General features: G+C 40.1%; 1 gene segment (V, D, J or C); it reads left to right on the forward strand.

The window, feature by feature from the left end:
* The first annotated feature begins 5,684 nt into the window (after window positions 1-5,684).
* LOC132096990 (T-cell receptor alpha chain V region RL-5-like) lies at window positions 5,685-11,263 on the forward strand. The segment is given in 4 exon segments: window positions 5,685-6,447; window positions 6,614-6,961; window positions 10,947-11,097; window positions 11,248-11,263. Coding segments are annotated over 4 exon segments (555 nt in total).
* Window positions 11,264-16,578: the final 5,315 nt, after the last annotated feature.

Here is a 16,578-nt window from a genome sequence, read left to right on the forward strand (position 1 = left end):
TAAAGACTCATGTGCACAGTATTTCATAAAGAGCAGAAAGATCTTTAGTGCTAAAGACTGAAAAGCAGGCAATCTCAGTGTGCTGGGATCAAGACAGTGATGGACAGCCTTCTGGATCAATTATTTTACCACATCTACAAATGAAGATTTCTATTTCTTCTGGTACAAACAACTAGCAAGTAGCACTAGCATTTATTCAGAGTGTATTTACTTTTTGTGTAGGATCTACCGAGCCTGATTTTAAAGAGAGATTTTTTTGATCTTCACAAGAAGAAAAGTTCCACTGACAATCCAGAATGTGCATATATGTTAGATTTTGCTGTGTACTACTGGGCTCTAAAACACTGCGACTAAAACACACTCATATAACATGAAGAAAATCATAACTGTTCAATACTGCTCCTGGATCAGCATCAATCCTCTGTAGTCATAATCACAGAAAGACACTTAAAACAACTTTCACACTCAATGTACTTGGCAGAACTTCCAAACTCAAATCACATGAGCCTAAAACCATCACAACAAAAGTCATTCATGTCTGTATGTTTCTTCAAAATCATCTGCTAAATAAATAAATGTATAATTTCTTGCAGTTGCAAAAGCCTTCCTCTAAGCAAAAACATGAGAAGCAGCAGATGATATCATCAAACAGGAAGCAGGAAGTTCCAGTGTGTTTGAGAGTGAACCTGCAGAGACTCACAGATCTACAGCTCAGAGCACAGACAACATTAACACACACCTGATCTGACAGTCATCATGGAAAAACACCTGCTGCTGATTTTAATTATGATTTCAGGTACAATATGACTCTTTTAATAATTACAGGTGTATCCAGACAAATCCAATTGGATAGTTTTGTGTAACTTGACTCTTATTTTGTTTGCTTGTTTTAGGTGTGATGACTGCAGACCAGATTAGACCAAATCAAGAAACTAATGTCATGAAGAAGGAAGATGAGACTGTGACCCTCAGCTGCACATATGATACAAGCAGCAGTTATGTTAGACTTTATTGGTACAGACAGTATCCTAATGGAGAGCTTCACTATTTAATATATAAGAATCCAAGAGGTGGAGGTGGGAGCCCCGATGATCCCCGCTTTCAGTCGACTACACCACAATCATCCACTAAACTCACTATTACTGGTGTAACTCTGTCAGATTCAGCTCTCTATTATTGTGCTCTAAGAGTAGCAGCCCAGTGATACAAAGTCTATGTGAAGCTGTACAAAAACTCAAATGATTTTTCCCTTTGATGTCAAGCATTGTCAGACCCACAATCTATAATTCACACAATATAATTATACTTGTGGAAACACCTGTGTGTGGTTACTGAAAGGGTAGGGTAATAAAATTGAAACACATACTTCCTGAATTACAGTTGTATATCAATAAATAAGTAAATAAATAAATAAAACATCTACCTCATCTCTAAACATGATGGAACTATGATTAACATGCCCTGGCGTAGTCAGTATCTGGGATCCAGAGCTCCTGTTTCTTATTTAACCACAAGGAGGCTCAATGCACCTCTATTTCTCTATTTCTTTGTATTTTACCTATTCATAATAGCCTGATATTGTGAGCCTGGAGGTCTTTCCTGCTAAAATAACAGATTCTGTGCTGTAATATCTGTAAATCAAACACATTAAGCAAAAATGCATCTTTCACATATTTTAATAAATTTAAATCTGACTTGTGTAAATCTACATTTTCTATTCCTACCTATATGTTAATTCTGATACATACTATAATAAGGGATGATTTAACAATATTCCTGTCTCTTTGCATTTTACAAATGTACAGAATGTAAAAATGTAAGGTATAATCATGCATGTTTTAGTGGCAAAAGGGTCAAATTATCAATAACTTAAATGAAGACACTGGAAACATAGTCGCTGTAAAATAGTAAGACTTTGCTCTGTCAAATGCTAAAGGAACAATGAATTAAACAAACAAACATAAAACATGTTTATAAAAATCTTTTTACAATAATATCCTGAAGAGGGCAGTATGCAGAGGCACAACTTAAAATCCTATTTTTATTTCCTGTTTTATGTTTAAACTCTCGTCCCCTGCTATAAACTATCCAGCTTCTTACTTACATGTCTGATTGATCTTTTTCTCCTGTTACAGTCAACACAAAATGATAACTCAAAAGTTGTTTTTTATTGCTTCAAAGAGTTTTATACCCTTAGGTTAAAATGTTAAAAGTTTTTTTTGTTTCCATGTTTTTAAAGTCTTTTAAAAGAGTGTCATGGAGAAGAGCGTGCTGATCAGCCAGATCTAAACAACACATCACTAAATTTGAAGGAAAATCAATAACATTAAAATGCAAATATAAAACAACTTCATTACAACCAGAACTCTTCTGGTACATTCAGAGAGCAAATGATTTTCCAAAACACATTCTGTGGAGAAACAAATTTGGAGCAAAAGATAATGGTGTTCAGATTCAGTTCCACTGACAATCAAGAATCTGCGTGTGTCTGACTCTGCTGTGTACTACTGTGCTCTGAAGCACACAGTGACTGAAACACACTCATACAAAACAGAGGAAGTGTTTAATTATATGATGAAGTGCAAATACACATGCTATTTACCTCTGTCCCACAACAATAACATGGATAAAAAAATAAAAAATAATGTAAACATTATAAATTACATAGTGTATGTCATAAACCTTATGAGATCTAAAGTACTGTGCCAATTAAAGTATGAGGAATAATCTAGCATTCTTGTGTTCTGAAGATTTATGTCATAAGTAACCACAAGATGTTACAATAGGATATGAATAGTAAATGACTCAATAGTGCATGAATCAAATCTATACTGATCTTCTCTCTCAAAGAGCTCTCAGGAAGAGGTGGGGTTTAAAGCACTGATACCTGATGTGATCTTTAACTTCAAGTCTGTTACAGAGAGAATAAGAAACACACACAATGATGATCCATTCTGTCATTATGTTTTCTGTTTTTGCATGTAAGTATTGAAGTGTTTGTGTTTTGAAACTAAATATTATGAGCAGCCAGAAAGGCTAATAATTAACTGACTAAAGATTTAATATAAACAGCGCTTCTTAAAATATTTTATTTATTTTGCAGATGCAGCATATGGAAATGAAATTAAACCAACCAAAACTTTGGAGTTTGCTGATGAGGGTTCAAGTGTTAAATTATCATGCAGTTATTCATCTGCATATACTCTGTACTGGTACCGTCAGTATCCCGGATCAGCTCCTGAGTTCATTGTGTTCATCTCAGATGGATCAAAACAATCTAAGGAGTCTAATGTAGATTCCAGATTCACTGCCAAAGTCACCAAAGACAAAGAAAACCATGTGGATCTGGAGATCTCCTCTGCATCGATATCAGACTCTGCTCTGTACTACTGTGCTCTGGAGCCCACAGTGACAGGAAACACACGAACACTGTACAAAAACCTGGTTCACAGTATTGCATCTACATCACACATATCCAAGCTCCATGCTATAGGTAACACTAGGAAACTAAATCAGCATCTAATCTTCTAATCAGCAAAAAGCAGTATCATTCACAACATAAAATGTTATAACAGAAAAGGAGACACAAATAATCACTTAAAATACACTTATCTTGGATTTCATAACATTTTATAAAGCAACCATGTTTAAAAAAGATGAGAAGAAGAAAAAAGAAGATTTCCAAGGTGGTGATGAAAGAGTGGTTTATATCTGAGATTATTTACCAGAACCTGACAGAGACTGAGTCATAATATTGTTTAAACTTCATGTAAGCATGAAGTACATACACTGATACTTTATTCAGTTATTCTAGAAATTAGTAAATAGCTTTAAAACATTCAGATATATAACATAAGTAAAGTGGTGATCAAGCATTTGTTTAAAAACACTATTTATATCAATAATACCTTTATAAAGACTTGTTCAGGGTTTGCAAGATAAGGTTATTTTTATCAATTTCAAACTTCCTCCACAAGGGGTTAGCATTGCTCCCTCCATGTATGAGTATATCATGTGACACGATACAAATATTTAAAGAAGAGCTCTTTGACACAGAGCTTTTGAGAGCAGAGTTGAGTGAATGTTTGTTCAAAGATCAACTATGTTTAGATGGGTTTTGATTTCTCTGTGCTTCATAGCTCATTGTGATCGTAAGCACATTTTTGTTTCTGTATTTTTAACAAAAAGTGTTTACTATTTTTCATATACAATACTAAATGTGTTCACTTGTTTTTCCTAATGATTCATCTTAATGATTTACTATCTCTGTCTGTTGTTCCCCAGTGTCTTCTGGACAGGACAGAGTTGAACAGTCTTCAGAAGAAATGACTGCGAGGGAAGGAGCTCAAGTTATTGTATGGTGTAAATATATTACCACTGATACAGACCCATACCTCTTCTGGTACCAACAGCTACCAAACAAATCACCAACATTCATTCTAAATAAATTAACTTTCGGTGAGTGAACTACTGAGTCTGATTTTAAGAAGAGATTTTCGGCAACACTGAATTCAACATCAAAAACAGTTCCACTGATGATCAAGAACAAGAACCTACATGTGTACAAATTAAATTAAAATTAAATTTATGCATTCAGCAGACACTTTTATCCAAAGCGACTTTCAGTGCATTCAGGCTATCAATTTTTACCTATCATGTGTTCCCGGGGATTCAAACCCCCAACCTTGCAGTGCGCTACCAATTGAGCTACAGGAACACTGTACAAAAAATGCTACTGGAACCTGTGACATACATCAAGTACAAACACATATTTAAATCACATTTATAACATAATCCATAAAGAGACTGATTCATTGGGTGCATAAATTGATCCTGATACTGTGAAAAAAAGATAGTTTAATCATACAGTCACTTCAAGAGCTCAATTATATGATATGCAAATCTATATAATTTCTCTACCACTACTATATCCTATAATTTTATATAATTATATAGTATTAATATATAATTAAAAAAAAAATTAACTGCATGAGAAAATCTCATGTTTCTACATATGTAATGGCTGGGTTTAGAATATATCAATTTGAAAAAAACTTTTTTTGCTATAAAAAAAAGGATAAAAGAGGAGGAGTTTGGCACATAGATCTGAGATGATCTTGTTGAATTTGCTAGACTGTCACAAAACTCAGTCCTGTTGCTGTGACACACTCACACACACAATGATATTTTATTTTGCCATTCTGCTCTCTTTTCTGACATGTAGGTGCATTCGTGTATGTTTTGCATGCATGTGCATTTCGAAAAAGATCAGATAGAGAATATATACAGTATTGTACATAATTGTTACATTTCAAATGCTAAATGAGCTTGTTATATTTTTTAAAAGTACTGTATTTTTAATACCATGATGACAATGTAGCAGCAACATTTAATATAATTGTTAACCAGTATGGTTTTATTGTAAGTACGGTATACAATTTCACAATTTAAAACACTATTTGAAAAAGTTATTCATTTTCTCTTTTCCAGGGGTGAGTTTTGGAGATGAAATCACACCAGACAGCACTGAGGAATCTGCTGCAGTGGGTTCAACTGTTACTTTATCCTGCAGTTATTCCTTTGCACAAACACAATCACTTCAATGGTACCGTCAGTCTCCCGGATCAGTTCCTCAATTTCTTGTGCTCATAATGGAGAGTGTTAAAGAGACTAGGACATCTGGTGTAGATCCCAGGTTCTCTACTAAGCTCAGAAAAGAAAAACAAGCAAAAAAAGATATCAAACGTGTGGATCTGAAGATCTCCTCTGCTGCTGTATCAGACTCTGCTCTGTACTACTGTGCTCTGAGGCCCACAGTGACAGGAAACACCAGAACACTGTACAAAAACACAACCAATTATATGAATTATAGATAGATTATGAATGCACATCAATACTATTGTATATGAATACTATTATTGTTATTTATTTACAGTATACTCTGTAAGTCCGCGACCAAATGTTGATTTAAAAACAATTCAGCTTGATTACAGTATGTACAGTATAGGCACGCCAAGTGAATATGCTTTTACCACCAAAATAAACATTATCCCTAATTTTTTTTCTGTGTGGATATGCACATCTAAACAGAGATTATAAAAAGTGCTATAACAAAAACCAAAAGAATGAAGAATTAATACAGATTATATTGAAAAATTCTTTATCATACAATAGCGTTAGTTAGTAACCACAAGAGGGCGCTATGCACTATAGGACGTGACTAGTAATCATATGAAAGTTGTGTATGAAACAGATTTGAGCTGCATTTCCCGAAAGCTTTGTAAACTTAAGTACATCGTAGACTCATTCAAACCAATGAAGCTGGGAGGTGGGGTTTAAAACATTGATATCTGATGTGATCTTGAAAAACTGCAAGTCTGTTAGAGAGAGAATAAGAAACACACACAATGATTCTCAATTCTGTAATTGTGCTTTTTGCCTTTACATGTAAGTATTGATGTGTTTTGCATCCCAGTACTTTGAACAGCCAGAATGACTAATTTCTTCTCAAAATAAAGTTGTGTTAATTTAACTAGTGTTTATCTTTATGTTGTAGCTACATTGCATTCTATACTGATAAATTGTTCTTAAAAAATATGATCTCCTCTTGCAGATGCAGCATATGGAAATGAAATTAAACCAACCAAAACTTTGGAGTTTGCTGAAGAGGATTCAAGTGTTAAATTATCCTACAGTTATTCATCTGCATTAACTCTCTACTGGTACCGTCAGTATCCTGGATCAGCTCCTCAGTTCATTGTGTTCATCTCAGATGGATCAAAACAAGATCAGGAGTCTATTGTAGATTCCAGATTCACTGCCAAAGTCACCAAAGACAAAGACAGCCATGTGGATCTGGAGATCTCCTCTGCATCTATATCAGATTCTGCTCTGTACTACTGTGCTCTGGAGCCCACAGTGACAGAAAACACAAGAACACTGTACAAAAACTTGTTTCACAGTAATCTACATCACACATATCCAAGCTCCTTATCTGCTATAGGTAACACAAGGGAACTCCCCTCTATTCAGTAAAAACAGTACAGATTGTCATTCACAATCACAACATAAAAAAGATAAAACTTTAAGGATTAAACACAAAGATTTAAAAGATTCAAATATGTTAAAAGATGCTTCATATACAGATATTCACAATTTATACAGCAACCATGTTCAAAGAGGTGATAAAATCATATTTATATGCATTTGCGTGAGTAAAGAGGGGTTTATATCTGAGGGTATTTTGCTGAACCTGACAGAGAGTCATAAGATCATTTAAAGGGGCCATATTATGTTTTTTTAAAGATAATTATTTTGTGTATTTGGTGTAACAGAATATGCTGACATGCTTTAAAAAAACACCTTATTTTTCAAATACTGTGTACTATGTCCCGCCTCTCTCAAACTCCTCATTTTCTACCAAGTCCCTCTTTCCAAAAAATGTCTGCTCTGATTAGGCAACTGACCTAGTGCATTGTGATTGGCCGAACACCGCAAGCACTCGTCGGAAATTAGTGATGGGAAGTTCGGATCATTTTACCGACTCTGACTTTTGAATCCTTTTTTCGAGTCATTTCGTTCATTTTAGCAAAATGTAATAAAAGTGTTACATTTTACTTCCCCAACATATCTAATACTTATGCAAACGTTGATCACACTACAAACAATACAAAACTCAAATGCTATAAGATACAGAAAAGATTAATACATTTTTTTTACCTGCGTCTTCAGTCTGTGATTAGCTCACCTCACCTCTTGTCTGACAAGTCTTCAGGTTTTTGACTCATTCCTTAATCACGTGACAGCCCCATACGCTAAACCAATGCAGTCAGAGCCGGAAAGAGAATTGATTAGTTCATCTCATGAGTCTTTTGGGTCGAGTCATTCCTTAATCACGTGACAGCCCCATATGCCATTTCTGACATTTCTGTCACTGTGTTTTTGTTACTGTTCCTTCAGGATCTGTGGTGTTATTATTTTATAAATAAATAAAACCCTGTTATAAATAAAATATTGATGAATTTGTCTTTTTGACTGTCTATCAGTAAAAAAACACCAGGTTATATAATAATATAATAATCCAAGCCTACAATACAAAGTATTTATAGCCTAATTTTTTATCTAATATTGAGTTTGCTGGTATAATAATTGATCTTCCTAGGCAAACTTGACATTTTGGTCTAATATATGTACAAGAAGATTGCTCAAAAAGGACATAATGACAAATTAAAAACAAATAACATTTTGAATCTAAAACAAGTAACACTACAGTTCTAATCTAATATGAAGGGTGAACTCTCAAAAGATAAATCATCAGCAAGGTCATTTTTGAAGATTAGAATCCACTGTAAAAAAAAAAAAGATAAATCTCTTCTTTATCAAAGTGATTTCACCATCATATGGACAACATTTAAAGCATAACCAATAATTATTATAAAAAATAATAATAAGTACAATGCACCCATTTGTAAGGAAGGTTGTAAATTAATGAATTACTCTAGCCAATGTTGTCACGTCACGTGACAAAAGAACGAACAACCCGAAGACCCGAAAGATGAACTAATCAATTCTCTTTCCGGCTCAATACTTCATTGGTTTTAGTGTATGGGGCTGTCACGTGATTAAGGAACGAGTCAAAAACCCGATAGACCCAGGGGGGCAGGGTTTCATATGTTATTGAAGCAGCCCTGGGCGCCGCCATTGGCTAGCGGACCCCCACCTGCTGTTAGTATTCCATTGACTCCCATTCATTTTGGCGTCACTTTGACAGTGAATAACTTTACATCTGAGGCGTTTGAAGACTCCATTTGTCCACTAATTATTTCTAAAGAAACACGAAAATGTATAAAAGGCACCATTACCTTATATCTTATGTTATGGTCCCGTAGAAGCAGTTTTTGTAAAAATAGGCTAACAATTGCATCATAACCTGCGACTCTCTGTCGCACAGTTGAGAAATTACCGTATGGACAGGAGGAGAAGCTCGCAGGTAATCTTTTACTGTCTATGAGGCTATCGGGGGACGTGGAGACATAAAGTCAAGAGAGAAGCCCATAGAGAGTCCATAAAAGCAACAGGACAAAATTGTTCAACAACATCTGCAAGATTCGGTGAGTGATTCAGATTTCTCTTGGCACAGCGATTAGAAGACTTACAGGTTGCTCACATGACATCTACGTCATCAAACTCAGTTTGAGTCTGTGCAGTATGCCCGACCCCCAAGAAGTGTGTGCTTCTAATTGACTTCACTTTTCTCCGTTGAATCCAATGGGGTCGCTGTGTCCATTTCTTTTACTGTCTATGAATAGACCCGAACTATGAACTAATCAATTCTCTTTCCGGGTCAGGCTGCATTGGTTAAACTTATGTGTCTGTCATGTGATTAAGGAACGAGTCAAAAACCTGATACACCCGAACTAAGAACTAATCAATTCTCTTTCCGGCTCAGGCTGCATTGACTGACACAGGTGAATTACTACTAGCGGAACAGAACATAGAATAATGAATGAATCATGAATCATCTCCCAAGACGACTCGTTCTTCCCGAGTCACATTAAAGATTTGTTCAAAATGAACGTATCATTCAAGAATGACACATCACTATCGGAAATGTAATGCCCCTTTTCATAATGGTGAGCATCTTCTTTCAAAATAAAGACTTAATTTTTATAATGTATAATGTATATAATATTATAATATTATAATGTATAACTTAAAAGTTAATAATGTACTTAGTTGTGCCATCAGTTCAAGCCTGAAAGAGGAACAGAGTGGCCTGACAGACACAGTGATGAAGCTTGTATGTGTTTGCAGTACACAAGCCACTGACGTTAAGACGCCACTGTGATGCGAGTGACTGGTCTCTCTCTCTCTCTTTCTCACAGACACTCGGGCGAACACACATTTGTGAGGATTTGCAGCGTGTTTTGTTATATACATGTGTTGTGATGATTTGCAACACTTGTGTTGTCAAACTGATGAAGATGTTTTCTTCATTTGCTGGTGTTTTTTCGATTTGTAATTATTTTACCACTGAATTAAACACAAACCTTTTCTGGTACAAACAACTACCAAACAGATCACCAACATTCATTCTGGGTCAATAAAGCACTGAGCACAGTTTCAAGAAGAGATTTTCTGCAACAATGAACTCTACATCTAGAACATTTCCACTGATGATCAAGAACCTACATGTGTCTGACTCTGCTGTGTACTACTGTGCTCTGAGGCCCACAGTAACAGAAACACACTCAACACTCAGACAAGAACAGAGGAAGTGCTCAGTTATATGATAAGGTACAAATCCACTGATGCACATTCATCCTACTGTATATGATCTTGTTACATATTAGATGAGAATAGAAGAAACATTTCCAACTCAGACACTGAATGTTTTCATCAGACTTTATTTCTCAAAATAATTTTATTAATACATTAATACATACATTAAAACAAACAAACTAGCTAATTAGGAAACTATAATGAAATTTAACTTGATTTTCATTTTGTAATGCTTTTACCATAAGATGGAAATATACACCACAAATTCATATTATCAAGCCTCATTACAGGATCATTAGCTCCTTTTTATTTAATAAATAACATGTTTTTTTACAGATCTGCTTCTCTATCTCTTTCATTCATTTACCAAAATGAGCATCATCTCCGCAGACAGCAGGAAGTCCCAGATTGATTGTATGACTCAGTTCCTGAAGAAACTCAGAGCATCACAATCATCACAACCCACAGAATAGAAGAACATCAACAGAACTGATCTGACTTAGAAAACATGGACAGACACTTGGTACTGATATTAATCATGATTTCAGGTAAAATACCTTTTGATGCCACTGCTAAGGACAATAGATTATTAAGTGTGATGTGAAATCTGAAATTAACTGACTTGATTTTTTTATATAAGCAAATATTTATGTTTATGTTTGCAGGTGTGATGGCTGCAGACCAGATTGGGCCAAACAAGGGTGAAAATGTCCTCAGTACAGAAGGAGAGTCTGTGACACTGAGCTGCTCCTATGATACAAGCAGCAGATATGTTAGACTTTACTGGTACAGACTGCATCCTAATGGAGAACCTAAGTATTTAATGTGGAAAGAAGCTCGGGCATATAGTGATACTGGGAGGCCAGCTGAATCTCGCTTTCAGACGACTACATCAGAAACATCCACTGAACTCATTATTACTGGTGTAACTCTGTCAGATTCTGCTCTCTATTATTGTGCTCTAAGAGTTGGAGCCCAGTGATACAAAGTCTTTGTGAACCCGTACAAAAACTCAAATTCATTTTTCCCTTTGATCTCAAACCACATCAAAACCACAATCTATAATACACACAATATAATCACACTAGTGGAAACACCTGTGTGAGAGTGTGATTCATAATTTGAGTATATGTTGTGTTAGAAAAGAGGTAGAAGTGAGGCAATACACAAAAGAAGATAAGCATTTTGACACTTACTTATATATATATATTAGTGATGCACCGAAATGAAAATTCTGCCCCGAAACCGAAAATTTAGGATGCACTTGGCCGAAAACCGAAACTGAAGCCGAAAATGGCTTCTTTTAAAAACGTATATATATATTGCTTGGATTTAATGGATCTGAATTGAAAAATCACAATATAATAATCAAACTTTTATTAACAGTTACATAACAAAACATAAAATATTTTTTACAATAAATATAAATAATAATTATTCTTCAAGTTTTATGTTCCATCAAATAAAATTGTTTTTTAAAAATTGTGCAAAAAAATCCACAATTTTGGAGATTTTTGCAGAACAAATGTTACATATTGCAACTTTGGTGTCCTCTCGTATAGGGCTGTCACTTTTGTGAAAAAAAAATCCTGTTCGATTTTAGAGACATAGGCAAAGTGTTCATTGAATCGTTAGTAAATTGCCTATATTTGGCGTTGATCCGTTTTTCAACGCCAAATATAGGCAAATCCACCGACAACTAAACAGGCATTAGGGCGAACGTAAAGAGGGCGCTTGAGACGCGCACAAGTCAGCAATGTAGACTGCCATAACATCAATGAAAAACATTACTGAAGGCTACATTGATATTATGCACTAATAGGCTCTCGCTGTGTGTGTGTGTGTGTGTCAGAACCTGCAGTTGCTGTGTGACGCGCGTTCGCTGCGAGCGTATAGTGACGAGCTGGACGCGCTCCGAGAGAAGGCCGTTAAAAACGATTCCCTGTTTTCGTTTTCGAAACTTGTGTTGGTTGGTCCGATCGATTGTGCAGCTTCTGTGACAAGCTTTTTTTGATTGTGCCAGCCCTTTGACATGCTTAATCTTTGATAGGCAGACGCGTGATAACAGCTCGACCGTGAGTGAAACCTAAGCGCTTGCTCACGGATGGGAGGGGCGGGTGACATTCATTTTCGGTTTACGTTTTCGGCTGTTTTTTTTATTTCGGCCCGAAACCGATAATGCCATTTCGGCCGAAAATTTTCGGCGGCCGAAATTTCGGTGCACCCCTAATATATATATGTCACAAGGTGACGATCTTTAAGGGCGGAACCAAAATTCGGGAAGTTTGGTTCCGCCCGGAAGTGTTTCCGCCCGGACCGGAAAAACAGAACACCGGAACTTCCGGTAGCGCCGTAAGAAGGAAAATCAGGGAATTCGATGCACCTGTGCCTAGTTAGGGACAGCGGTTGGTGATTGGAGGATACGCTGGACAAGGCAGTACTTAAGGCCAAGTTATTTCACAGTCTGGAAGCTCTCTTTGGTGTGTGTGAAGCACTGGGTTGTGCCCGTCTTGGTACGCTGCTGGTAGCTGTCTAACTCTCTCTCTCCCTCAGGCTGGAATTGTATGATTGTGAAGACATCGCGAACCTTAAAGGTCGAGAAGTGAACAGATTATACGGCGAACTGAGACGACGTGAAAAAGGGGATTGGAAGTGGCATTGATGTGAGTACTAAGAGCCAGTCGAAAGTGCCCTGTATATTGACCTGGCGTTGTGTAGATCTCTCCAGGAGGAGGAGGGTGGCCCTACCCCTAATATAGTGTGGTGGAGAGAAAAGGAGAGAGAGAGTGAATAACACGAGGAGGAATAGAGCGAACCCTGTACTTACAGTACGCTGTGTCCAGCCCAGAGGTGAGAGCCATTCAAAGCAAACTAACTGTGCTATTGTGCCCAAGTTGATACCTGTGGAGAGAAAAGGAGAGAGAGAGTGAATAACACGAGGAGGAATAGAGCGAACCCTGTACTTACAGTACGCTGTGTCCAGCCCAGAGGTGAGAGCCATTCAAAGCAAACTAACTGTGCTATTGTGCCCAAGTTGATACCTGTGGAGAGGAAAGGAGAGAGAGAGTGAATAACACGAGGAGGAATAGAGCGAACCCTGTACTTACAGTACGCTGTGTCCAGCCCAGAGGTGAGAGCCATTCAAAGCAAACTAACTGTGCTATTGTGCCCAAGTTGATACCTGTGGAGAGAAAAGGAGAGAGAGTGGGTAACACGAGGAGAGACTGAGGAAACCTGTACTTACGCCGCTGCCTGTGGAGAAAGAGAAAGCGAGTGAGCACCCAAGGAACGAACTGTGTGAACCAGTACTTACTGTGAGCTGTAATCAGCGAAGAGGTGAGAGCAAAACCAAGCTGAACTAACTGTGCCTGTGTGTCCCAGCCGCTGCCTGTGGAGAAAGAGAAAGCGAGTGAGCACCCAAGGAACGAACTGTGTGAACCAGTACTTACTGTGAGCTGTAATCAGCGAAGAGGTGAGAGCAAAACCAAGCTGAACTAACTGTGCCTGTGTGTCCCAGCCGTTGCCTGTGGAGAAAGAGAAAGAGCGTGAGCACCCAAGGAACGAACTGGGTGAATCAGTACTTACTGCGAGCTGTAATCAGCGAAGAGCCGTTGCCTGTGGAGGAAGAGAAAGAGAGTGGGCACCTCGAGAACGAACTGTGTGAACCAGTACTTACCGTGAGCTGTATTCAGCGAAGAGGAGGAAGAAGGAGGGCGCTACGGATACCTAAGACTCAGGCCGGGGCCCGAGCCCCACGCCCCGGATCCCCGTGGCCCCCTTGCTCCCTGACCTCTTCCCGGCTATAGCCCATCTGGAGGGCCGAGTCAGAGCTTAGTTTTAATTGCCCTTTCCCTATTCCCCAAGCTATTTTTAAATATTTAAATAAAGATTGTTTTATCACTTACTTGTTCTCGTGTTGTTTGGCCATTGGGTCGGGTTTGGGGACCTCCTCGAGGTGGAAGTTGAGAAGGGGTGTGGCTTCGTTAAAGCATAGCCAGCCCCTGGGTGTGACAGATTTGGCGTAGTCGGCAGGATTTCCACCTCGAGTTGAGTAACCAAGGTCGTCCAATGACCGACAACGCGGGGCTTTCAGCCCAACCCCGTGCCATGCCCGTTTTTATGGGGAGCCCCTGGATTCAAAAATATGGGGGGACAGAATCCGAGGTACGATTGTCTGAATGGAAGGCTCAACTAGAGTACTTGGCCGACCTACAGGGCCTTAGTGCAGCCCAGCGGCTTCAATTTGTGTTAAACTCCCTGGATGGAGAAGCGCGGCGAGAGGTGCATGCCGCCCCCGAAGCCGTCAGAGCCAACGCCCAAACCGTGTTCCAGTTCCTCACTGAACAGTATGGTGACCACACCCCCGTAGCTGTCCTTCGCTCCCAGTTCTTCAATTGTAAGCAGGGCCCCCGCCAACCGATTAGAGCTTTCGCCCTGAGGTTGCGAGAGCAATTCGCCCGACTACAGACCCGTCGGGACCACGGGTTGGGAGATGGAGAGACTCTATTGCGGGACCAGTTTCTTCTGGGGTTGAAGGAGGGTCCGGTGAGACAGAGCCTACGTATCCAGTTTCGAAGGGACCCGGGTCTTACGTTCGAAGATCTGAAGAAAGAGGCACTGGCCCTGGAAGGTGATGAGACTGAGGTGAGTGGTTCCCCAGTGTGTGCGGTTGTCAGTGAAGTAGCACCAGCACAACCCGGAGGCCCTGACTGGAAGCAAGCACTGAAGGCTGAACTTTTGAAAGATGTCCGCGATCAGATGTCTGAACTGTCTAAAGCCCTCGTAGGAGAATTGCGCCAAGGACGGGCGCGGGAGGAACCACGGCCGGCGCCCCGAGACCGAGTGTACTCAGAGGGAGGCCGAGAGCCGTTCAGGCGCCCGAACCACTTTAACCGGCCCCGTTTCGAATGGGACGAGCAAGGGCGACCCATCTGCAACCGCTGTGGCAAACCAGGTCACTATAGCCGCCAGTGTGGGCCCCGCAGGGCGTCAGAAGGGGGTTTTTAGGTCGGCCGGCCACTGTGGGTCGTGTGGCCGGGACCCCTCGAGAAGACCCTGGAAGAGGATATGGCTCTAGGAGCCAGATGATTGGGCGTAGCCCCGTGGCGAAGGTGAGAGTGTGCGGCAAGGAGATTCAATGCCTGGTAGACACAGGCTCCCAAGTGACGTTGTTTGCTGAGAGTTTATCCGAAGAAGTGTTTGGGAAACAAGGGGCACCAGGGGCGGAGGCCCCCTGGCTTACTCTGAAGGGCGCAAACGGCCTCGACATCCCATATATTGGCTACCGATTGACGGACCTAGAGGTTCACGGAGTGATGGTCCCCCAGAAAGGTGTGATTATCGTGCAAGACCATTGTCTGGGTGCACATCGAGCCCTGTTGGGCATGAATGTCCTCGCTGATTGCTGGGAAGAGCTATTTCGGGCTAGGCCCGTATCGAAGATACCACCTGCAGAGAGGCCCAAGTGGGAGTGTGTGGTAGCTGACTGTCGAAGGGTGCAAATGAGCCAAGTCCGCAGGGAACAGGAAGAGGTAGGAAGAGTGATGTGTCGTTTTGCTTTGTCTGTCCCCGCAAAAAGCGAGGCTGTTGTGTGGGCGCGAGTACCGCCCCGAAGAGCGGGCCCAGAAGAGTGGGTGCTGGTGGAGCCCCATGTGGATTGTCCACAAGTGGAAGTGGCACGAGGACTATCGACGGTCCGGCGGGGGAGAGTCCCCGTGAGGATACGGAATGTACATCCATACGCGGTGCAACTACATCGGCACCAACGATTAGCCCGTCTGACAACGGTTACATCCCACCAAGTAAGGGAAGAGAGGGATATTAGTTTTCGTCAGGTGTGCCCCACTGTCATCGAGGTGGCCCTGACACAAGTAGACACCCCATGGGGTGGTATGGAGAGGAGTGTGCCGAGCCACCTGGCGGGTGAGTCGTTACAAGGGGAGGATTTAGAGCAGGCACAGACACAGAAGTTACAGGCCCTCCTTCGGAGATGGCAGCATGTGTTCGCCACCCACGATGAAGACTACGGATGCACCCAGGTGGTACAACATCATATACCTACCGGGGATGCAGGGCCCAGCCGGGAGAGGTATCGCCCAATTCCGCCCACTTTGTATACCGAGGTACGTACACTCCTGCAAGGCATGCTGAAGCAAGGAGTTGTTAGGGAAAGCAGCAGCCCGTGGGCGGCCCCCATAGTGCTGGTGCAAAAGAAGACGGGGGCTTGGAGATTCTGCGTGGACTACCGTAAGCTGAACCTCGTGACTAAGAAAGACGCTTTCCCTTTGCCACGGATCG

This window comes from Carassius carassius, chromosome 20 (genome assembly GCF_963082965.1).
Source record: "Carassius carassius chromosome 20, fCarCar2.1, whole genome shotgun sequence".
In the NCBI taxonomy this organism is placed as follows: domain Eukaryota; kingdom Metazoa; phylum Chordata; class Actinopteri; order Cypriniformes; family Cyprinidae; genus Carassius; species Carassius carassius.